The sequence below is a fragment of the Strix uralensis genome, chromosome 1 (genome assembly GCF_047716275.1).
Source record: "Strix uralensis isolate ZFMK-TIS-50842 chromosome 1, bStrUra1, whole genome shotgun sequence".
Classification (NCBI taxonomy): Eukaryota; Metazoa; Chordata; class Aves; order Strigiformes; family Strigidae; genus Strix; species Strix uralensis.
The window spans coordinates 31,904,915-31,931,194 of record NC_133972.1 but is presented as its reverse complement, the minus strand read 5'-3'; the positions used below and the strand labels follow the sequence as shown (position 1 = coordinate 31,931,194).

The 26,280-nt window shown below is 34.9% G+C and overlaps 1 protein-coding gene across 7 annotated transcripts in view; it reads right to left on the bottom strand.

Annotated features, from left to right (window-relative positions):
• The window catches only part of TBC1D5 (TBC1 domain family member 5), a 329,005-nt gene that overhangs the window by 182,305 nt on the left and 120,420 nt on the right, over nt 1–26,280 (bottom strand). For all 7 annotated transcript variants that reach the window (XM_074861379.1, XM_074861390.1, XM_074861400.1 and 4 more), the window contains one exon: nt 13,686–13,821. In XM_074861379.1, the coding sequence (XP_074717480.1) occupies nt 13,686–13,785 (100 nt within the window). In that variant the 5' untranslated portion in view covers nt 13,786–13,821. The remainder of the gene's footprint in view (nt 1–13,685; nt 13,822–26,280) is intronic.

The window sequence follows — 26,280 nt, the reverse complement described above, 5'->3', positions numbered from 1 at the left end:
ATAAAGAATCACTGCCAGACTCTTAAATGTAGTAGCACTTGTGGGACTTTCTGTAATATAAATAGTAATTACCTTCAATGCAGAATGTATTTGCAAAAATAAATATACCGGTGCATATACCAAAACTCAAAACTCAGTTTTCTACTTACGAAGGAAACTTTAGAATCTGTAAATTCCGAGTAAAACAAACCCCATAAGAATCTTTTGCTCAACACCACCTAATATGCAGTGCCCAAGTATGTATACATGTGCACGCACATACACAACTGCTCCAATACACATACGCAAACTCTACAATCTTAGTGTAAGGGCATCTACCCTGTAGACAATTCAATCAATCTCTCAAGTGACACCCACACGTGCCTGCACACACAAAAGCAGATGTGGCATTAAGATTTACAAAGTTATTGAAACTTTTAACAAGTAAAACGCATCTTTACTTAGCTACACCAGAATGAGGAATAAAGGGGTTTACATATGTTCCAATTCTAAACCTATCAATCAAACCCATGTTATTCCTTTGGGAGCTTATTTACATGCATATTTATCAGCCTCACATGCTAATTCCCTGCTGTTTTATGCCTGCGAGGCATGTTTATGAGTCATAATTGTTGATCTCATTTGATGTATTTCACTGAAGTAAGACATTATTCAGTTATGTGGCCTAATGTCAATGAATTACGATGACCTGATCTTCGAAATGCAACTTGCTCTTTAATTTTTATTAGAGCATAACTTATTCAGAAGAAGAAATACGCTAAAATGGAAGATTACATGCTTTTGTAGTCATTTTACTTAAACATCTTATTTTTGAAACACTCCTCCCTACCTCTAGGCAAAGTTTTAAAAGTGCAATTCATAAACACCAAATGAAAAGAATTTTTGCCTGAAATTAGTACATATTTCTCAGAGTGGGGCCTTTTATAGGTGTTTTTATTTTGGTTTAACCAGCCACAAGACAGGCCTTTGGAGCACAGACATATGGTTTGTAAAAAGAAAAAACAGACCCAGTCCAAAGCCCTCAAATTGTGCTTTGCCTTAACTTCATCAAAATCGAAACCAGATACAGACTTAGGAGCAACTGGTAAATGAAAACTACTGAAGTAAGTTAAAAGTCTCAGAACTGACTCATCACCTTAGGTGCAAAATGGTGTCAATTTATAAACAGAAAATCACTTGATGGTCAAAGTAAAGACCTAAATGGGGGAATAATTCCAAGGTGTACAAACTTCACTGTGGCAGCTTGGGCTGAGCCGTCAATGGCTATCTAGGTGGCAAGCCAGAAGGGGCACTGACAGGCAGTTGAACATGGGACTTGCACAATTCTGCTCCTTTCACAAAGAACCATGCTGGTCTTCTAATGCTTCAAATAATCTTTAAAGTTTAAATTACCTTAAAAAAACCCTGATTAGTAACATTTCTCAATAATCATGCCTTTCTTCCTAATGTGTTTATAGCATGAAGGAATCATAAAGTAACTTCTTTTTACTCTCTTGCTGCAAAGACTTGATATCATTACAGTAAGCACCAACGCTGTAGGATCCATAGTGTAAGTTGCTACTTATGCTAGGCTAACAGATTACCACTGTACATGTAATTTACTACATGAGTTTCAGACGTCACCACTTCCTATCTCAAGACTCAGTATTGTTTCAATGCAATTATTATAATTTTGTTATATACGTAAAAAGTAACCATCAATTGACAACTGATTTCAACTTCACAAAAATCAGAAATATTTGACTTCTGTATTTGAGTTACGACATTGTCACAGTTAATATAATGTCCAACTTAAATTCACCTTTATGTATTAATAAAAAACCCCAAACCACTTAGGTATGTTCAAAAATTTCGAAGTTGCTGCTCTGAGCTACGGCTTTAGCAGGGAACAGTTATATGTAGAAAAATAAAACTGTCTTTAGCCAAGTAATGCAAATGCCAGATACCAAATGCAGGCTCATTTTTCCATAGGAATCTGAAAGTGAATCTGACAGATATGAGTAAGTGTCTTTGAAATCACAGAAAACCTGCAAGTATCTTCCTAAATTTGTAATATCTAGAGGACTTGTAGCATCATAAATATCATATTAATTCCAAGATGAAAAATCTGTAGCAGATTTTTCATGTCCAGAATTAAATCTGTGGTTTTCATTTATAGCTGCTTTTAAAAAATATATATTTTTTTCCTGCAAAAATTAAATATACGAGAAAGAGCCAAAGTCCATTTAATACAGGCTTTGTATGCTTTTTTTTTTAAAGAGTACCAAGGAGCATTTAACACAGGGTTTACATGGTATTTTTCCAAATCAGAAGTTTGCTTCCAATAGAAGTATGCCACAAACCAGTTTCTTAAAGTAATAATTAAAAAAAAAAAAAGAAAATCTTCACTTGAACAGGTATTCTAATAGCACAGTTACAAGGGTGTAACTTTAGTTCATGGAAATGCCACAACTAAGACTGTCATGTGTTCATCATAAATATAAATTTATAAAATACATTAAATTTAACCCTGCAGAAAAATGTCATTTTTAATTCTAGAACTTTTAAAACAGACGTTTTCACTGCTTATAGTCACAAGAACCCCAAACCAGTCTTCCACAGTATAAGCTCTGACTTACATTCCTTCTTTCTTTCAAATTCAAATAAGCAAAAGACACAAACTCATCTGCCAGAGCATTTTTAATTTTTTTTTTTTTTTAAGAGTAGCAGCAATTAATACTACACTTCTTCTGGCAAAAAAATCTCAATCTTAGTGTAGCAAATAATGTTGTGGCCACCTAGCTGTGATAATTCAGAATGGAGCTTTGTACACTTTTGCAAAGGTGTATTTTCTTTTGTACTTCAATAAACAATGAACAAATATTGGATCACAGAAGTTTGGAGGTGGCCCTGTGGCTCAATATGCTTCTCTCTTCCATTAAGATAACATCTGTTCTGGCCACCAGTCAGCAAATCAAATTTGATGAGAATTCATCTGAGTGCAAAGTAGAAATGTCCACTAATGGACAGATTTATGTTCTGTTGCTCCACCCTTTAAATATTTCCAATTAAAAGTAAACAAAACCAGCAATAGTATCTTCAAATATTACAATATATAGAAAACATACCCCACTATAATGAAACTCAAATATTTTCACATCACTGAAAACATACTTTCACACATACTACATGAGAACTCTATCCCATCAATTGCACTTTGTACTGAAACACTATACAGTTCATTTTTCCTAAGGTTAAATCATTGATTCCATTACAAATCCAATTTCTCAGAAGAAAAGAATTATCACCACCATAAAAGCTTTATCTGGATGAAGTTTGTGCCTTTTAACTTCTAGGAAGATCAAGAATAGTAATTTGTAATGGGATATCAAAATTTTAGTGGATAAATTTATCATACAGGGCTACTGCTAATATTTTGGTTACATGGTCCCCAGTTGCACTAAACTGAATAGGGTTTGTTAAAATATTTGAGTGTGGTCTTCCTACCCCAGAGTTTATGTGTTGTTTATCACTCTAGTATCCAAGCAGAAGCATTTAACTGGCAGCTGTTTGGACAGAATTAAGATATTTAATAGAGGCAAATTACAGCTGTTTTGGGTTTTTTTTGTTTGTTTGTTTGGTTTTTTTTAAGTGGCCATTATAGTTTACTTATATTAAATCTGATTTTTAACCTTCCCACCTACTTTCCATGAAATATCAGAGAGGAATTCCATTTATCTCAACAGTAGCTGCAGGGTAAATATGAAGAAACCACTGTATTCACTGATTTGCAGGTACACTGAGCTATACGTCAAGCCAGCTAGTGCCCCCAGTACCTAATAACATAATAAACAGTAAAAGCAATATGTACTGCTTGCTTTAAAAAAACTCTTAATAAGTTTGAGTGTTTTCCCTCTTATGGAGCTGGCAATGCTGAAATACAGAATCGTGAAATAAACAAGTACAAACAAATCAACTTTGATAACTATTTCATTAAGCTGGAGTAGCATTCCTTAAATTTGTGGCCAAATCATGTTTTAATAGTAACAGCCACATATATCTGTATTGAGCCACCATCTACCAAAGTTTAGGGAATAATTTAACATATTCAAAACATTTTAACTTTATTTGATTACTCATAATACCGAAAAGGTGACAATGATCTGTCTCTTCTAAAATATTTTTCATTTCCATTACCAAAAATACTTTTAGTTGACATTTCTAAGCTGACAAGTGCTTATTTATTTTAAGTTTGTATATAAAACATGAAAAGGTTGTGTGTGTATTCTATGTTACTCTTTTTAGTGAATTAGCTATCTGCCTCAAAAAATTTGGCTGAATGAAAGCTAGAGCTGAAGGACAGCATTGTCACTGTGGCAGTATTCAGGACCTTGAATGATCCGGGTCCAGTGCCTGGCCCTGCTACAGACTTCTTGCATGAACCAGGCATATCATTTCACCTGCTTCAAATTTCTGTTTGTATGAGAACATAATAGTCGTGTATTCTTCCTATGGCAGTTATACGAATTCACTTCATAGCTTCTTTGGTATACGACCCCTTCTAATAGGATGAGGTAAGCACATAGATGCAAAACAAACATCCCAAGTCCCACTTCCCTTTTTAAACAGATCAAGCCATGGAGCACAAGCTTGCGTGATTGTCACAAATAGTGAAAATAAATCTAATTTGCTACACCCTTTTGTGTCATTTGTACTGCAGTTGAAACATTATAGTCACATGATTACTGATGCAGTGATCTAAACATCTGACATGATGAAAAAGCTGAACAGGGATACTTATGAATAACTAAAAGATATTCTAGACCTGATAGAAGTGTTCAATCTTGCCATAGTGTGTGTATATGTACATCCATATAAATCTCAAGCTGAAAATATTTAGAAACAAACCCAGCAATAGTTCACTTATACAAAACAAGATTTAAACATATGCTCACATACGTCCATTTGAAACATGATGTTCCTTATCCAGTATTATTTAGACCTGGGTTAGTTTGCTATTTTGTTGACTGTGGAGCAAGACAGACAAAAGCAGAAAGGCTATTCACATTTTGTTTAGAGAAAAAGGCGTTCTCCCATTATCCTGAATATTTAGCCTTTTTTCAATTATTGTGTATCTTATGAGTAAAATGAAGACCAGGACTTTTAAGTCAGTTATATGCACTCTGCCTCTACGTGGCCAAATCTTGACAACAAATGCTTGAAATCTGAACACAGCCAAAATTAAGGAACTCCAACTAACTAACCACAATCCAGTACCTTGGTCTAAATTACTGCTTCCCTTAGACAACAAGGGCACTCAGGCTTGTTACCTTTGCAGTCAATTGGAACCTAGCCATTAATTTTAATGGGATCAGGATCAGGTCCCTGACTCTTTAAGAAACATCTTTCACAGTCATTTTTCTATAAATAATTAAAGATGATTAGTAATAATAAGGTACCTTAACCAAAAAGGTAAACAGTAGAGACATTTATTATTAAAGTAAGAAAAGAAAATTAAAATAACTTGCAACACTTTTGTATGTGCAATTCATCAGGAAACGTTGTAAAAGAACAAAAACAAATGTTGGCTCATTCCAGAGGTTCTTTGTCATCATTAATGTATTCAGGTTTTCACAGCTGAATTGCTGTACTTTGAAAAGATTTTCATGAAAGGAAACTCAAATTCGATGTTTAAACAAAGCTGTCAGGTTACCAAGATTCATATTTGCTTGTATGTCCAGAAAATGTTTTCTCCTTTTTAAAAAACCCTCTAGGTTAGAAGTATTATTATTCCTTTGCTCTCGATTTGTAAACAACAGTAAATAAGCTTTTGTCAAGCAGCACATATTTATTTATTTATTTGCTATTGCGAAGCTGAAACCGACAGTTAGAAATATCTGTTCCAAAGTGGAGGTGAAACTACCTGGTATAGATATTTTACTTCATTACTAGTTCTGTTCCTCAAATTGATACAAATGGCCTCCTTCTGTTTCTGTCTGTCTGCTTGCCTGATCAGTGGAGCTAATTGTCAGAGCTGGGGAGATCTCCTATACCTAAACAGAAGATACGCAGTTTGTAACCTGCTTAATTTGCCTTATGTCCTGGATGGCCCTCAGTATGTTGTTCATTAAAGTATCAGCTGTTTCGGTTGCAGCAGTGGCAACCTAAGCATAGGCCTATTTTTCTTTGTTAAAAGGCCAGATTGTCAATAAATTATACACATCTTACCAGATAATTTCTTAACACTTAAAATAAGTATGATGGTACTTTATTCCTTTCCCCTTTCACACCTCTTAAATTTTGCATGTCCAAAGAGGACAAGGACAGGGGTACCCAAGGAGGCTAAAGAATAAGGCTTATTAGTCAATCAGAAGCCTAAAATTGAAGCTTTGCAGTATCACTTGGTACTTAAGTGAAAGTAAGTTGAAGCCTTCCCTTTTTAAAATATGGAATTCCAGTTCTTTATAAATGTCCACATATATGAAAGACTGGAAAGATCCTGTCTGTGCTGACATATTTCTGTTATATAGAGCAATCAATTTCTAATACAATCAAATCTGTGGCAGTTAAACTCTTTCAAAATGTTTTAACATTCATTTAATCTCAGATACAGAGATCTGTAACATCAGCTAGTTGCACACAATTCACAGACTGCTTTGTAAATTACAATCTTCTGTACATCAGGACAGAAGTGAACTCAAAACATTTAATTATTATCCTGTACCAATCGTGCTGGCCTCAGCTAGAATTCTGATTTACTAGTCTTTTATTATACATACACAAGTACAATCAAACTTGTACAGTTCAATTTTTTTAAATTAAGAGAACCTGCCTTTTCCATATGTAGGAGATATAGCCATTTAACATAATTTGATCATTGACTGGAAACACTTAATATGTGAGGTGTTTAGTGGTAGTAACCTTCATATTATATTTTTGTATCAAGTCTGAGTAAAATATTCAAAGAATTATTCCATTCTCATTGTTAGCTTCTGTAAAACTTCTAATAATGAGCTAGTTTCAACATACTCTTAATTACATTTTACAGAGGTTGCATTAAAAAAGATTATTCTGTTTTAATTTTGTTGTTCAGTAGGTTACTATAGTTAAAATGGAAATTTCTGCTTGGTATTTTAAGCTCCTCTAAGCATGTAAAATTTAGTAAAATCTTTCTTTTCCATTCAACGTGCATCATTTCCTTTTATACTGCATGTATTATACTACAGGTATACTAGGAAGTGAGATGACAGCCAACTAGTTGAGCTTTAAACTGGATTTGGGAAAAGCCAGGAAAAGAAAAAGAAACGCTGAAACCAGCTTTTCCCAAAGTAAGGTCACAAGGACTTATTAGAAGAATGACATGAGGCTGACTAGTGATTTATGTCAGTATTCAGGCAGGGCTGTATCCGGAAATAACTGGAAACTCCCAGCTGAGATGACTGAACCAAGGTAGTGTGCCAGTGTCATTAGTGAGAATGGTCTTATTTTCATACACCAATTTAGAGTAGAACTTTCAAAATTTAACATTTTAGATTTATTTCAGATCAACAGACATTGCTGTCCAAAAGGTCTTCTCTAATACCTGCTTTACCAACCACCGAAGGCAATTTCCCTACATGATGTTTGTGCCAGTTACCCATGCCACAGTATAACCTCCAAACTGGAATTAATGTAATATGCAACTCACATGAAACCACCAAAAAAAAAAATGGAGATACCAATTCTAGAGAGGAAAATCCAATTCTGGAAGCAGGTAATCCACAAGACTGTGTCAGCTACTCACATTCACTCCCACAGCTGAAGTAATTTAAAATACTCCTGTAGTTCCTAAAATACAAATTTGCAGTAAGGCACTGAAACCAAAGAGCCCACAACTGGCAAATTTCTAAGGGCATGTCAACACCTGTACAAATACAGCTTTTAAAGGAAAAAAATGTACTGTGTGTTGGCAATTTTCAACTAACTTTATATTAAATATATATATATTTTTAAACATGCATAGCTCCTGCATTAACTGATTTCTTAATAACAATGCATTTCTAATACAGAAAAGAGAAGAGAAAATGAAGTCTTGTAGGGAAGGAGCTAGTGACAGGCTGAGTTAGCTCAAGACAATACTGTGTTGCTCCAACAGCCTTTGTCACTACAATCTTGTTGCTGCTCAATTAGAAGCAACCTAAACAGTAGTTATTATTAATAAATGAATATTAAAATGCTTGTTAGTTAGCATATGGTGTTTGAAGATGTGAAAACCATTCTTGCTTTTATTCATCCAATACGAAGCAAACCAGACTGAAGACAGCTCTTCAGTGCCTTTAATGGAAAAGCCAAGCCCAGGAGGAGAAGCACAAGGGTTTTGAACGAGGACCACTAATAACGACTGTGCTGGTGGGGCACACTGAGCTTTCTGCCTGGAGGGTGAGACTTGCCGATGAAGGACACAGGGGGTTCTCAGGACCTGGTGGTGACCATAGCATGAAATCCCAAAGACATTAAGAGCAATCACAACCCTCAGTATCTTCTGTTCCAATATAATGCAAAGAGGTTCTCTGTTGCAATCTTGTCTTTTAAATGAAAACACAAAGTAGCATGCATATTTAAAAGGATTCTTAAAACCATAATGCTCTACTTCATGTACATGTCCCTCCCTGTAGAGAAGATGAAAGAACACACATTACATGACAAACATGACGTCATACAATACACTACCAAAAACATTTGATAAGAAAGTAGTGAGGCTCCAAGAACTCACTATATTTGCATTCTCAAGTGCTTTTACCTAGGAATGTACTTCTCACACAGAGAGGTCTGGACCTCTGTGGCTGTTTCTTTTAAATGTAATCATGGAAATGATCTCTAAAACCAGAGGCACATTACATGGCATACAGGGCAATCTGCATTAGCATTGTCTCCCTGACTGAAGGGGGTTGTAAGGGCAAAAACCCCCAACTCATAACACTGAATAGCTACTGACTGATTAGGAGATAATACAATTTTCTGACAGCAAAAATTCACTTAACCCCAGAATGTGAAAGGATGTACCCAAGACCAAAACAGTCCCGTGTGAATGACACTTAAGATTTGGGGAAATTATTTGATAGCACGTGGGTCCTGTTAGGTCCAGAAAAGGTGACATTTACTTTATTAATTAATTCCCCTAATTTTCTAGATGTTTTCTGTATAACACTGATATAAACCAGGTATCTCAAATTTCATGTCAGGTGTAGTTCTACATGGTAATATTTTCCAGTGATCAGGGTTATGAGGTTAATAACAGAACAGCAAAATTCTCCAAAGACAAGCAATGGAAACACATAGAATATGATCAAAATGGAAATATGAATGTTGTCTTACCATCTCTCATATTTTTTTCATGGCAACCTTGAGAATCAGGAGGGATGCAATGGTAAGTATGAGGTGGGCAACTGATCTATCTTCCACGGGATTAATTTCAGTCACACACTCTGGTAGTTATCTTTGTCCTTCCAGCTACATCAGCCTTCTCTGTCCTCACCACCAACTGTAGCTTTTGGACATGAAATATACCCCCCCCCCCCCCAACTCCAAATCCAAAACACTCAGACCCATTAAACATTTCCCCTTTTCTTCTATTAAGAACAAAGAACACATTACATTTTTCTATGTGAAGTATGCTATTAAGTAATAGCTTGTACACTAATTAAAGCAAATGTAATTGTGAGAACACACTGACATTGTTAAAGTAAATTACCCAATTCGTTAATAGTTTCATTTCAAGTGACCTTAATTGTATTAATTGTGATATTGAGCAAATTAAATTGAAGAGTATTAAATGCATTGTTCCAGTCCGTCCTTAGAGGATCAGCTTTCTCATTACATCAATGAAATGGGAATACTACCTACAACGCTCTTCACAACTTGTGTCAGAATGTGGTGAATGCTGTAACTCAGAGTAAAAATTTACAGCAGCTCAGAAACAGTTAACCTAGTTATTCCATTTTAATGTAATAGAAACCTCAAGCATTTGGAAACAAACAAAATAGTTTGTCAGATGCAATACAGAAAGAGAAGGCAGAATAACAAAGTTTCTGAAATTTCTCTTCATATGTTCAGGGTTTATAAAGTCTCCGCTGGAGACAAAAAAAGGTAAGATTCATCAGTTTCTTTGATAAAGTTCCCTATTTCAGAGGGAATAATTCAAAAATATTGTTAGAATAAAATGAACAATATCATGAAGATCTTAGAACAGACAATGTAGCAAGATACCATTAACTTACTATAGTCAAAAGCAAACTTAACAATGCACACATACATACATGCATGTAAATTAAAATACAACCAGATCTAAAAGATATAATCCAAACTTAAAATTTCTTAAACGAATTAAATCTTCTATTTGAAGTATCAGAATGCAAAAGTAAGAATCTCTGCCACAGATTTATTACCATTAAGAATGATACTATAAAAGCATATATAAGTACATATATGCAATGCACAATCTTCTATTTTGAAAAAAAATCAGACACAAGGAGAATAGCATAGGCCAAATCAACCACCAGAAAAAGACTGAAACACTATCTTATCTATTTTTTTTTGAATATTTTAAAGGGATAGAAAAAAGATCTTGACTGTCAATTAGTTAACAGCCTCTCCTGAATTTTTAAAACTTGCAAACACACACATTCTCATGACTCATCATAACTCAAGATTGAAAGTTCCTCAGTTATACAAAATTTGGAGTGCTATGAATGCCCAGATCTTTCTCCAAATGACACTTACCTCATCTGTAATGCTCTACTTTTATTTTTTCAGATAGTAATTGTCTCCTGCCTAGCATTCGCAACATTAATCCTTGCAGCTGTTCCTAGTGAACCATATCTCATTCTTCTCAGTCCACTTCTCCAAAATCTCAAGAATACTTTGAACTGTATGTCTGCCCTCCATTGTGCTAAGAGCCCTGTCCCAAATAAACCTTGTTTTCTGTCTATAGCTTCACTGAGATTTTAATAAAAGCACTGAATACTACTAGACTCAATCAACATATTTCTGGAATCCCATCCAATATATCCTTCCTAGATGACAGCAACTGAACAAAAAGTAGTCTATGCATGCAGTTTTCCAACCAGCTATGCTTCACAGCAATCCATGTATTTCTGAGATTTCTTTCATTTTACGAAAATGCCTTGTGAGAGTATTTCAAAATTTGAGCTGGACAGAACATCTCCTGCTTCTCCATCAGCTTTTGGTATCAGCAGCACATACTAAAAATACAATACTTCATGCAGATTAACGAATCTGACTAGGTCTATGATTAAATATTTATTTTCAGCATCCTTATCAGTGATGTGTTTTATTTTTACTACCCCATCTAAGTGAAGACTTCTATCACTTTGCCTTCAAGATAATACTTTAAGCACTCAGCACAGCTTCAAAAAAACAATTCAGATGTCATGATATTCCACAATATTTCATAGAACATCTCCGACTGATGGATCACCTCTCTTCCATATTTCTAGGATATATGATACAGAAGACTTTAAGATACAGATTTTCACCATGTTGATTCTGTATAATGCCTGAAACTTAAGGTCAAGTTGAAAAACTTTGTCTTGAAATACTTTTGTAAAGACAATGATGGACAGACTTCATGGACAGGAATGACTGTATACTTTGATGCCCAAAGATGTAACACCATTTAAGCCTATGTTTTATTTAAAATGAAATATTAAAACTTCAAAGACTTATTTGGGATACATAAAGTTTCAAATTAAAATGCAGTATGTGTTTCACAGTAAAAAATCCTATGGAGATGAAATGGATGCTTTATATAAAATATTTACATAGATAGAACATAAAAAATGTACCATAGTTGGTAACCTTTATGACTTGGGGAACCATGTATTTACATATCTTTATCTTCGCATGTGCGTATGTGTGTGTTGTGTATATATTTTTAACAGTTGACAGCTGTTTTAGAGCATACAGAGATGCCAAGCTGAATGAGGGTCTTGATTACTTCAAGATTAGCTATCTAAAGTTTCTATTCATTTTAAGTGTTGTTAGTGCGAAGAGTCATTAGTCACTTCCTTGTCTCATAGAACATCAGCATACATTTACATTGTTAATGAACATTTGGGGTAAATGAATTAATGGCACTTTTAAACATCAATTCAATACTAATAACTTTGTATGTCATAGAAATGTTAAGGTTGGGATAAAAATGAGAAACCTTTTCAGTCAAGGTAACTAATCGCTCTGGGCACAATAAAGGGTAAAATTAATTTAAAGTGTTTTTTTTAACAGGGTAAAAATCTTGTTTTTCTTGAAATCAAGTTGAGAGAATTACCAGTATTTTTTAAGGAAAATGATCAGAAGAAAATGCTTATCTTTTTCTTGATTGGAGTTGACTAGAAGCAAGCTATATTTCCTCTGGAAAATGGTTAGTATTTTAGGTTATTGCAAAAGATTATTTTCAAGTTTCTAAAAACATGGACAAAAGTGCATTTAGTTTAGCAAACTAAAATGGCTCCATATTGTTAAGATGTCAAATATAATAGAGGAGGAACACTGACCTAGAAAAGCTATTTCATTTAATTGTCAGGTTTTAAAATACTTCCCCCTAGATGTTCATTCTCATTTTCTAACACTGAAAAAGCTTTATAAACCAATGCAGAAAAAATGAAAAAAAAAATTAGCTCAAAGGGACAAGGAACTTTTACTAATATATTTTAAAGCAAAATATCAGCTTCTTATAAACTGAAGTAATAAACACGACTAAGCAAAACTTCACATAGCTTTTTTAATAAGCACTAGTAAACAGAAGATTTATAGACAGATACACCCACACAGACTGGTTGATCTGGGTGAGGGACTTAGGAAATGTGACAAAGTTGTTTCAACTCTGTAATTTAAAATAAATTTTTTATTTTGCCCTCCTGGTACATGTGCTCAATGACTGGAAAATTACAGGTAGTTAAGGTGCCACTGTGCATAACTGAGTACTTGAGGAATGTTTTCATGACAAGGACGAGCTTTCTCGTTAAGCTTATCACTTTCTTTGAACCAACTATACTGTCACTACTAGCAAATAAGTAGAAAAGACAAGCAAACATAGACATGCATTGCATTATGCAAGCAGTTTGTTCTCACTGTTCATTAAAGTCTTCCAAATACTGCATTTAATAAATTTACTTTAGGTTACATAGTAATTTCTACCTTTAGAGCCTGTTCATTCTAACTCCCAGATTTTTTTTTTCGAAATAAGAATATAGGTGCTGAGTCAAACAACAAAAAAAGGAAAATCAGCCTTTTTATTTGCATAATCTCAGCCAAAATAACATACTGAACTTTATTGCAGAATTAAAAAAGAAACCAGAAGAAATCCCTAAAACCAAAGCAGTCTAAGAACCCATGCTTGAGAAAGTAACATAAAACCACGCTGCATTTCAATATTCTTATGCTGAAGTCAGTGTTTGGTTTATGATTAAAAAAGGATGACAGCGCATTAAACATTTGGCTAATGTTTCTGTCTGTAATTGAAAGTTGACTTTTCATGGTTTTCATTAGTGTCAGAGTGTTCTACACATACTCTGTGAAATGTTCTTTAAGTTGCTCTGTTCAACTTCATTGAGAGAATTAAACAAATTATGACAGCTACAGTTATCATGACACACTTATATAAGGTTTCTAGGTATAAAGTCAAAAACATACAGAAATACAAAACTCACCTTCTCCTGGCTTGTGCAAATAACTCTGCAAGGGATCAATGCCTATTTCTTGTTCCTCTGTTTGCAAAGGGTGACTGGTTTCAGACACAGAATGATACATACTGGCAATAGTAAATTCCAACTAAAGGGTATTTATCTGGAGGAAAAAAAACAGAGAAACAAACACTTCAGTGTTTCTTCAGCTATTTTTCAATCACACAAGTCAATAGTAAAAATGCTTAAAACATTTCCTGATTTTCCAAGCATAACATCACCATTAGATGTCTAATAGCAGAACATCAGTGTTTCCATTCAAATGTTTTATTATTTGGAATCCAAAAGAATTGTTGTAGTACCTCCAACTATCGCGCTGCAAGTAAAAGTCCAAGAGTGGTTTCAACAGACTGTAAAGAGGGACAGAAACCTCTTTCCTTCCTTTTTCTAGCTTCCTCAACTCATCTTCTAGTTTGATTCCAGGGAGAATGATGCTAGTCCTTGGGGATGATGAAGGTTATAGAACAAAGCTGAGGTGAGACTCATCATCACTCTACTGGACTCAGGACCTCTTATCCTAGAAAAAGTTCCTTTTAACCACTACTTTTTCAGAAATCATAGGTCAAGTATAAGACAGCAGAGAGAGCGCGATGCAAACACATGCAAAATGAGATAATACTGACTCGTATGATGGCTGAATTCAGTTTTATCAAGATTTGTATTAGCTTTCTAGAAAGATGATGTTAAAGAGGCATTTGAAGAAACACAATCATCTGGCTAGTGAATATTTACAAAGAAGCTCTTCCAAAAATGCAGGGCAAAAGGAGAAAAAGCACAAAATTGAAAACCCAGGAAGTAGGTGATGCAGGTTCATCATTGTATGCTGCTGAGTAGCATTCAAATCACTATCATATAAGTGAACAAGAACTATGTTAGAAGTCCATGTGAGGAGTGTTGGAAGGTAATATTTGTTGCAACAAATAAGAGGATGCCAATAAAGGGGTGAAAAGCAGATGGTCAGAGCAGTAAGAAGGAAAAATGACCTTTCCAGTGCATTAACAGTGCAAGAGTACATTTGTTAAGACTGCATGTTGGTCACTGTACAACAATTTATTAACATCTTGAAAGAAACGTAGCTAACTTGCAACACAAAAGAACTATGCCAGCCAAATAGGTTTGATTTGCCCAAGCACACTAAGTAGCTACCTATGACTGCCATCTGAGTTTTAAATATCACTTACTGTAACTGCTTAGTTTAAAAGTATCTTAACATTTTAACTCCAAGAAAATTATATTTAAAAAGAAATATACAAAGACAAACACAAAGAGAAATAGGATAGAATATAGAATATAGAATAGACCTACACTTTCAGGATTGGTATATTATCAATTCAGAAATCACTAATTATGCTTTTTCTTTGGTTCTTACAAGGCATGGCATTGACCATATATGCTTTATACCTTCAGTTTACTGTCAATAAATGAATGAGGACTAGGATTCTTAAGACCTTTCTAGTTTTATATACTACCCAAAAACCAATCAACCAACCAAATAAACCACCCAGAGAACAAACCAAAAGCTAAATAATAAACAAAGCTAGTTGGGCCACTGTTAGGCATTTTCTTCAAACCAATGCATCCAGACCATTTCTGAAAGGATGCTCTGTCAGCTGTATCCCTCATATGTTTTATCTTTTATTTGCCCCAGCACCTGTGTTACTGTTATGCTAAAATGATTGTGCCATCATCTCTCACTACTTTTTAGCTAGAAGAGAACATCTGAAGCTCTTGGGAACAAGCAGCCAGAACTGAGGGAAGGTAGGACTGATCATTTTTGCAGTGATACACCTTTATGTCAAATTATTACAATCTTATATGATAAAACACACCACTAAAACACAGAATTGCCTTAAACAACTCTGTACACGCTCAACAAAATGTATTATGAGTGCAAGTGCACATCATGTGTTTCCTATGTAATCCATAAACCATAATCATGAAAAATGCATGAATGGTAACTTGGAGAAAAACATTTATAAACTTGCTAGCCACTTAAATAACATTTCAATGTTTACCTTCAGTCTTAGGGCTACATAATATAGAGACATGTTTATAATCACCTGATATCTTAAAAAAATAAATGAAAAACTTGAAAGAACTCTTAAAAAAAAACCACCACAGAAAACAACTCTGCAGAAGGAGATGTTCATAATTTTCTCCTGCTGGAATTTTAGTTGCTGCTCTTGTTCCCTTTGCTGTATCATTGTAATTACCTTTCTACTGATCTGTTGATTTTGTCTTCACAAAAATTACAAGCTTATTTCAAACTGTGCTGCCAGAGTTTAACTTTTTATTTTTACGGTCCTTTCGGACATTGATACACGATCTGACAAAGGCACAACCCTGAGTGCCTTTCAAACTGAGAACCATGCACAAAATGACCTTACCAGCCTTTGTAGTTCTAGCAGCCACCACTTAGTTAAGACACAATATGCTTCAGACTTACATTGTCTTACATTTATAACATGATATGAAATTAGCTCTAGTAAGTTTGTTCTTCTATATTCTTCTGTTCTGTATCTACCTTCTCTTTTTTAAAATACTCCCCAAATGCCATGCCTTTACAGCATATAAGAGCCATAATTTACAGACAGTTAGAGCAGTTTTAAACAGCTGAATAGATTTACTTTTGATACTTACACAGTGATTTAATCAGTTACTTGTGTTGTGTTTACGGATACATTTGATTAGTGTTAAAAAAAAAAAATCACTGTCTATTAGTCTTGTCACTCCTTAGTCCAAGCAATTTTCTTTACAGTTTTATACTTAAGTTCTTTTCAGCTCTTCTAACAAAGAGCAAAGAGATCTATTAAACAATTATGATTACACTTGGGATCTTACTCTGAGACAGATTAATTCTTTACAGGTTTGTAGTTGATTTGTAATGGCCTATAACATATTGTTCATATTAAATAAGATGCAATTTAAAAACTTTCTCAATGTGAAACAATAAAAATGTAATAAAAATCTGAAATTCAATTATTAGATTACAAGACTTGACGCTGGCTATCTAGTTAAACCCTCACATCTCAGTCAAAGCTAATAGTGACTCTTACCTATTCCTACTTTTTTTTTCCCCTCCAAAGATGAAGTGCTAAAAACTTGAAGACCAGGCACCCTTCCCAGCACTGAGAGTTCAACTATTCTTTAATATACATGAAAAAAAATAATTAAGGCTACACAGGAAACATTTATCTAGTTAGGGGAATGAAAAGAGACACTAATCTACCCATGAGTCCAAGGAAAATATAGGCATATAAACTCCTTGACTGGCTACTCTCCTTAAGTACGCAAGCAGGGGGAGTCCTCACACACCACGGAGGAGAGCATCACCAGTCTGCTCCTCATGGACCAATGCACATCGAGTGAATCCAGTCTGCTTTCCAGTACATCTGTGACATGTCAGCCTAGTTTCTCAATGGAGACCAAAAATCCCTCAAAAGATAGGCTTGTGGACTCAACACAGAACTCCACTGGATATTAAAGGGACTCTATGGAGATACTTGCTTATATCCTCTCTCCCCATGACCTCCTCCATATTCTATGGGTCATAAAATACTAACCTGTTTCCATTAGAAAAAACTTAACTGATGTTTACTAACATCCACCTTACTAACAACCTCTTTCTACACAGCAGGGATCAACTACTTGTTGTATTAGATAGTTAGATTTAACATAACCATTTTAATTTAGAGAACGTTTTTTGTTCTCAGTGAGTACTTAGCTTTGAGGTCTGCTGCTTCTTTTTTACACATGAGGAGGTTTGTGCACCAGAGTTTACAAATTTTTTGCCTTCTGTATTAGCTGCTCTAACACATGATATTATTTCTATCACCTCTTGCCATAGATTAATTTTTCTTACAGCTATGCCTTCATCAGCATTGCCATTCTTCCTGTATACAAACCTGTGAGTTTGGAATGCTTAAAAAAATAACATTTAAAACATTCGAAATGAAAACCACTTCTTCACCAGACTGTCAGTAGCAACAGCTTCAACTCAACCATACTTCATCTTCCATTAATATGCATAAGTCATATCTATCTAGCTAGAAATACAAGACAAAGAGAAAATTCTAAGTGAGATATGCTTCTATCATTAGCTGAACTGCTAATGAAGCACCAGTCGTGTCTGGACTGGAGTTGGGCAAAACATGGCAAAAACATGTATTACACAAACATAAAAGTATATATACCGCTATAACCAGAACTGTACAAAACATCAGAGTAATCTGTAGTAAGATTATAATAAATGTTCATGCAATAAACTGATTATAATGAGTTTTCAGTTAGAAGATGAAAAGTTCAAAATAAAAACAAACTTCTACAGTTCTTTTAGCAGTGAGACTATTCACTACCATGAGAGCAGGTGGCAAGACTAAAACTAATCTCAAAAATTTTGATAAATTTAAAATCAGTATTTCATAAACAAAACATAGCACAATTGAACACAAATACTGTAACTTATTTCAAGGCATAAGACATTCATTTACCTCTTCACTTGCAACAGATACTGAATACAAATATTCAGTATTCAAAGGAGCAGTTTATGGATAACAAGCATTATTTCAAAAATAGTTACTAAATTATTTCAATTTATAAAAAAACCTAAAAATACCTCATCTAAAATATTTCCCTTAATCATCAGTGATACAGACTTTTAAAAATTATTTATTCAAACTACAAAACACACCAAAACATATCAAAATTAATGTTTAAGATGTGAAGAGTATTCATATTGTTTGGGCAAAATTAGAAAATATAAACAGTCTCACAAAGGATATTTTGAAGGTGTAACTGAGTAGGTGAAAAAGAATTAGGCAATTCTGAGCTTTTGCAACATCTATTTTCCTTCTCTTCCCCTCCCCCAGTGGTGAAATGAAAGAAGAGGAATTGCAGGCTTGAGGAGGTACTTCGGACCACGGTAGAACAACTGCACAAATTGCAGCACTCTCCCCACTCCTGCTCTCTGACATCCTCTTATCCCCAAACGATCAAGCGAAAAAGCAAAACATTTTATGCTTAAAGACAGGAAAAAGAGAACCCACTAATATTGAGGAAGAAGCTGAACAATGCTGTTTAATCTTGGATATGCTAAAAATAAAAAACACTTTATATCAGTATCAGCAAAGCTATTGGAATATGACATTTCTGAAAACTACTGAAGCATATCAAAGTATTTAAATAATACTTTGTATTCATTCTATTAGACTGTATCAACCACCTTCTCCAAATTATCTTTGGGCCTTTTATTTCATGCCATATAGCAAAGTTTACCATTTTAATTACTTAAATTGATGACAAGTAGAGGAAATACTTGTTTAGCTAAGTGATAAATTAGCTGACCTGTGAAGTCAAATTGATTAAAACGACCTGACTAAAAGCAAATGTCTGATGTGGTAATGGTCTTATGCATGTTTTGTTAAGTTTGGCAGCATCATGTTATGAAGGTTCAGAATTCTGCCCCTCATTTGCAGCTTATGAAGTAATCAAGCAATGTTAGCACACAGAAGTAAGGATTCTCCAGAATGTGAAAACATTTTAAAGTAGATAAGGAATTAAGTATTAGGAGAATAAACTTGCATGGTGTTTATTTAAAACAATGAAGTACAGATGACTTGCAAATAATCTAGAAACAGTTCCAGACCCTGGGTTTTCTTTCAACGGCCAAATCTTCTGGGCCTTAAATTATTCCTCCCAAACTAGTAAAGAAAAAAAAAGTCATGTTTTCTCTGAATAGAGGATTGAGCAGGAGACAGTCCTGAGCATGAACTTTGGAAAATGAGGACCATTTGGTATATTTCAGACTGGATACTTGCTATTAAGACACCCATTAATAGGCATTTTTGAAAATTTTTTTCTAACCTGTAATGTTAACTGCTTTATTCTTTGCTCTGGCAGTGATTTTTACTCAGACCATGTGGACCACCGATATCTCATAGCACTGAGCTCTTCTACTCTCCATACCTGAGCCCTTTACTACCACCACCTCCCTTTAAATACAGAAGATATTAGTTCAAGTGATTCCAAAAAAAAAAAAAACCAACAAAAATCCACCAAACCCAAACACTCCACCTCCTCCCAGTTTAAAACTAACTAAGGTTTCTACTCAGTCACTTCCACAGGTTGCCACCACCCACTGAAGAAACATGCCTTAGGAGTAACAGTACCTCAGAAGAAAAGTGCACAATTTGACAAACTTTGGATAGCATAAAGCAAGTCTGTTTTCTTTTATAAAATGTATCAGATTATGTATCATTAAAATAGAATGATACAAACATAAAAATGGACTGACATGGTAGAGCAGATTAACATTAGCATCATCTGGGGTCCAGAACAAAAACAAACAAGATCATGCCACTGATAGACAGGTTAACAGCCAGTGAGTCTGATGATCATGAAATGCAATTAATTTTGTCCCACTTAATAACATTTCCTGCATTTTAACTTCTGCCTGTCTGATCTTTAATACAAAACCAGAAGTACGTTGGACTTTAAATAAGTTAATTAAGTATTAAAATCAATCATGTGAAAGTCTTAATATTTAATATTGTTAGATTGTATATCAAAGTGGTTTTATTATTTATTTACTCCAAACCTTTCCAGAATACTTCATGTGGCAACAGGGGGTCTGTATCTCACAAGATAAATGCATTTACAATGCCAAATAAATTATATATAAAAGCATTTGTCTTAATACATGTCATTCAATATTAAATATCACCCATTGGTACCACCCTGAAACCCTAATCCATTTTTACCAACCGCACATTTGTATTATTCAAATGTTGTCTATTAAATAGTTGTCTCAAGAGCCACAGTAAAGGAATACGTACCTAAGAACAATTATCATAGGAGCTTTAAAGCACTGTCTACAGATTTAACCCTACAACTTTCATGTCTTACCAGTACTTAAACATGCAAAGTATAAATTCAGTGGTGAATTAAAATGTCGGGGATAAGAAACAACACAAATAGCCTGGGACCACGACAATGTATTCTCTTGGTAATTCACATGATAGTTAAAAACTTCTTTATGCTAGAAGTTAAAAAAGAAAAAAATACCCACAAAACTTTATCGCAAGTAAACACTTTATATTCTGTTAATATGGAAGGTAGGAAATCTTCCACATATTTGTTACAAGCAGGGAACAAGTTCACGCAGTTGCTGGCTTACCGTTTTCTTGAGGTTACATGATTCCATAAGAAACGCTAGTTTGACTAAGGAAGAAAAACTTGAATAAAGCAGAAAGGAAATCCTTATGTAATGTTGACCACTATATTCCGTACCCATAGTCCCCAACCAACCTTGTCAACAATGTTTCCCAAGGTCTAATGCTATGAACAGTGACATTTGACATTTATGGTGAATTTCTCTCTTCTGTGTTGAAAATGAATGAAAGTATAAACAGCATCAATCACCTTAAATTCCCAATGCTACAGTTACATGTTCAGTGTAATCTCATCAATTAAAAAAAAAAAAAAGACACAATAGCCATAGCCAGTCTCAATTTTGCAGTTTTAATTTCCTGAAAGAAACAAATCCCACAGCCTCAACACAAAACTATACCTATTTTTAATGCAGGCTTATGTGACAGCTCCACAATGAGGCTGTTAAGAGAACACAACTTTGATCTAACATTGATTTCAAACAAGAAATACCAGCAAAACCAAAAAAGATCCAAAGTCAACAGCTAAACATAGCCCCTGCCCTGAACACTCCTCCAACCCCCAGGATCTAGCTGTTTAGCAGCAGATGTGAAAAATGTTATGTTGCTGTATTTTTACTGTACTTCCTTTCAATTGAACGCTCAAATAGAGAACGGTAAATCTCTTCCCATCATCTGATGCTGCTAAGGCCTGAGCCGCATTAGTGTATCCATCTTTAGATGGATAGCACAGAAGGAAAAGAACCAGCTGCTGCAGTTCAGAAAAGAGCAACAAGACCTATTAAGAGCCTAGAAATTATAACCTATGACATAAAACTGAAAAACCTTAATGGTTTACTTCAGTGAAAGGAAGATGTGAGAGAAAGAGAGGGAAAAATGCAGTAAGATTTCAGATCTTTATATCACTCAACTATGAAGCAAGTCCCTTTTCTTACAGTAATCTAAACATGGTGAAAACCCTATTCATATTAAAATGACTGAAACAACAGGAAACCCATTAAATGAAAGAAATCCCTTGTTTATTTTATTTTAGAATATATTTTATCTACCTGGTTACAAAACAATTCAACATAATTTAAATTAAAGCTTTCTCCTTTCAAAGACAGTTAAGAGGTTAAAGTAGTTTACTGCTGTTTATGGTATGGAAATGTCTGCTTTTAAGTATTTAAGAGTTTTACTTTCAGGAACACACAGGCACCATGTTATGCTACACACTTTATGTTTTAGTAATACATATGTAACTCAAAGGGCCGAAGAATGTCAAGACTGAAAGAAATCATCAAAACAGTGAACTGGAAAAAATGGCAGCTTAGCCTGCAGCCTTACCCAAAATGATAGTAACTAGCTCAGACACTAAAAGTGTGTTCAATGAAACAAGTTTCTAGAATATCACAGTTTTAAAGTAGTAAGCAATTAATCTAGGATGCAGCTTTTATTCCTTCACTATTTTTAGAAAACAGTTTCCTACAGGGGTTGACAGAATTTTTATAGAAACACCAGCATGTTCATGCACGCACAGAGATATTTACATCAGATATTTCTCTTCTAGTTTTCTCTTCTAGATATGCAGATGCTAAAGCAGCATGGTCTCATGCTGAGGTACAAAGAAAGCTGGTGTAAGCCCCATTTGCTAAGGAAAAGGACAATTTCACAGGCACTTTCAAAGAAGCAGACAGAATTTGTTCAGTATCTTGCAATGAAGATTCTACACAACATGAAGAACCATAACCCGCGTTCACCTACGCGATCCAATCCCAATGAGTGAATTCAAATGGGCACAGTTGCAGAGGAAAACCAGGTGCAAGAGGAATGCAGAGACAAGGTGCTATCTGAAATCTAATTCAGCTGTACTGCAATGAATGCAAATTGCAAGGATTTCCCATTACTTCTGCAAATGGAAATGGTGGCTTACTTGAGTATGTCTAAAAGCTATACTCAGAGGAAAAAAAGCTTCAGCGTAGGGCTACCCCTAGTAAAAAACATGCTGAAGCTTCCCATGAATGTTCCCTCTCATGCCCAAATGCTCAGTCTTAAGACATACTCTTAAGGCACAGTATTCATGTCATGCACTGCCTGCTTACATTGCTTCTCTTCAGTCTTGCCACATCATGAGTAACAAAAGCAGGGTGCTTAAGAGCCACTCTAGGAGCTCGGTATTTTTGTAGAATACCTAGGATGTAGTGAATTTCAAACAGCAATAAAATAAAACAAAATAAAATAAAATACTTCAAGCAAAGGAAACCCCTAAGACTTGGAAACACAGGTATAGATAAAACCTGCTAAGCTTAGTGGGTACTAGACTGCATGAACGCACTTTATACCAAGATCTCACTACTGCTATGAGTAAAATTTTACTCGTTTTTTATTTAGTAGGAATGTACCACTGTATTCCATGCTACTAAAAAGATGACAAGGCAGGTTCTTCCTTTTGCAGACAGTGAACTCTGCTACTCAGCACATCCTGCTGCATCCCTTGTTTCTGGTGTCCAGAAACTTAGTATTAATTCCTGCCAAGGTTAGTAATATTATAAATGGGAAAAAATTACAGCGCAATACTCTTCCTTCTTTAATAATCTGATCTCTTAATACAGTGTTATCTGTTACAACTTATTTTCCTATCCCTTCCCACTCTCATATTTTCCATTCAAATTTTTGAGCAGCTGGATGAAATGTTCTACGCTTTCCTGTACATACACATCAAACTGTCATGGAACAAGTGGCCTTACTAAAGTCTTCAGACACAGAGAAGCTAAGCAGGCAAGGCCACTGTAGCATAATGATTTCTCTAATGTACTGTTACTCAGAGGCATTTATTCCTTCTAAAATACTTTCCGGGCAGTCCCTGCTCCTTGCCAGAGCATGTAAAACACAGGCATGGAAGTTACCAGCACAAGCAGCATGGTACATCAAACACACACTGGCTGTACTGCTTCAAAACCTCGAATAGATGCAGGTCTTAAACAGCAAGTAGGAAAGCAGTACGTTGCAAGGTTATAAAGGAACCAATGTCTGGCTATAAAAAAAAATTGTGAAGAACTTTAGAAATGTACCCTAAAATTTACAATAAGAACCCATAACATAAATTAATTCAGAAATAAGGATAAAATATATTGTTTAAATGGGGAAATATTAACCAAAGTGAGTTGCAATTTATGAGTTAATAGGGCTTTTTGGTTTGGCAGTAGATTTGTCTTACCAGAAACATCTGCCACCAACAAGTTCTATTCTCTTTACCCTAACTCCTGGGTTCATTTCGCTTTAGAAGTGGGTCAGCAATCACTACACAGCAAGAAGCAAAAGCCTGGTTTTGCATGACATTCTTAGGCAACACATAAGTAGTAGGGCAAGATCTTAGACAAGACTAGAAGTAGGACGTTAAGGGTTCAGTTGCCCTGAGAATTGTATATGCTCTTCTGCTTTGGGGAATGAAAGCAGAACAGGTAGGAGTCTCTAAAGCTTTTTGATTTTTAATAGGCAATACAATAAATTGATAGCTCCTAAATATGTTAGGCTTGAGTGCTCTCTCTAATTCACCAGCCACTATGACATAACTGAATCTTCCAGGGTTGTCCGAATATCAAGGTTTCTTGTATGCAACCAATAAAAAGGAATTGGAATTCCCACAAAACAGTGAACAGATTTGAAGAATTGTACTGGAACAACAGCTGTCATTATACCTTACAGAAAGCTTGCAACACCGTTGAGGCTGAGCTTTTAAGCCCATTTTATTAAAAAAAATAACAGATGTAAACAAGATATGGTTGGAAACCTTCTTGATTAAATTTTTCCTATTGTTTTTAGAAAGCCTTTGCATACAGTTTTCTTGTCTGTGTTAAGATGGACCAGTATGACTTTTTAAGAATATTTAACATACAAATCATGAGAGCATTAACACTTTGAATCCTCCTGGACAAAACATCTGTTTTCACATACTTCTGTTCAACTCTTTTTTTTTTTTTTTTTCCTGTTCTTCTGACAAATTTTATTATTTTCTTTCTCTCCAAACACAGGGAGTATCAATTTGTGGAAAGGTAGTCTTCAGATTTTTTTTCCTGCTGCAGACTGTATTATCTCAGTCTTAAACTGGTCACATGTAAAGGCCTAGGAAAATGTTCTTTTTGCTATGTTGTTGTATTTCTGGTAATAGTTGCGGTAGACAAGTGACCTAACAGTATCCAGGCTATGGACCACTTAGCACATTAAGAAAAAAGAAATGAGAGATTTGAACTGGATCTAGAAGTAAATGGAAAGAAATCAAGCATATAGAATATACGTGTGATCTGTTCTCACTTTTCTTTCTTACTTAATAGTAAGGCTGTGCATCTTGGGGCACCTAAAATCAGTAGTTACTTTCGAAATTTTGGTCTGTCATGTATTATTCATCTTCTTTTTCTCCTAAAAGGAAGACATAAGATGGCAGTAGCAGGTGCTGTTAGCTTCCTGATGGAAAAGGAGGAAAAAGTTGACCGAGGGGACAGATCTTTCTTCAAAGGAGAGGTGACAGACAGAGATTGCCTAGCTGAGATGACTATTCTCTGTCAAACGCATATTGCAATTCCACCTGTTGCCATGAAGGCCTGAAGCTTAAGGATTTCTCAGGCAGGCACCAGATCCTCTGCCTACTCATAAAAACTCCTGTGCTTGGGAAGATCTTGCTCTTTGCTGTGGAAGGAAAAGGGAAATCCTGTTCTGTTTTAGCAGACACATTTATAAGCAAACCACTGGATACAACAAACCCAGACAACTTTAACATTATTTGTCATTTTTTGTTTAGAGGTTTTGACAGCATCTTATCAGAAATGAAAGCCAAAACCTAAAAGATAATTGAAATTAAATGATTTAGAAATACAGAAAATCACTCCTTCACAATACTACTCCAAGTCAGCTTTCTTTCTCCTAAAGAACCCCACATAAGACTCCCCTTATCCATTGAAATAACTGAACATGGTATTTTTAACATAAAGATTTATTTCTTTAAAAAGTCACCTAGTATATCTGTATGAAGTTAGCCTGCTAGAAAGAATATTTCCTCACCACCTTTAAAGACAAGACTGCCTCTGTATTTAGTGGAGCTCTTTCACTGCACTGATGCCAAAAACAGCAGATGAAAATAGCGGTCTCACCTTCCAAAGACATACACACCGTTTGGCTTTTAAAAGGTAACATTGAGGACTAAAGAATATTTTAACTAAAACTGTTTGCATTCTTTTTCTCAAAGCCAGTAGGAATGATCATGAGAGATGTGCAGGAAAGAGAGTTTTTGGTTTTGTTCGTTTGTTTCTTTCATGATCGAAGTACCATTTGACCACCAAGCTCCTCAGTTCATGCATAAATGCTTTAGACCTTATCCATACTCTAACACTACATGTTAAACTTTTAAACGATTATTACATCCC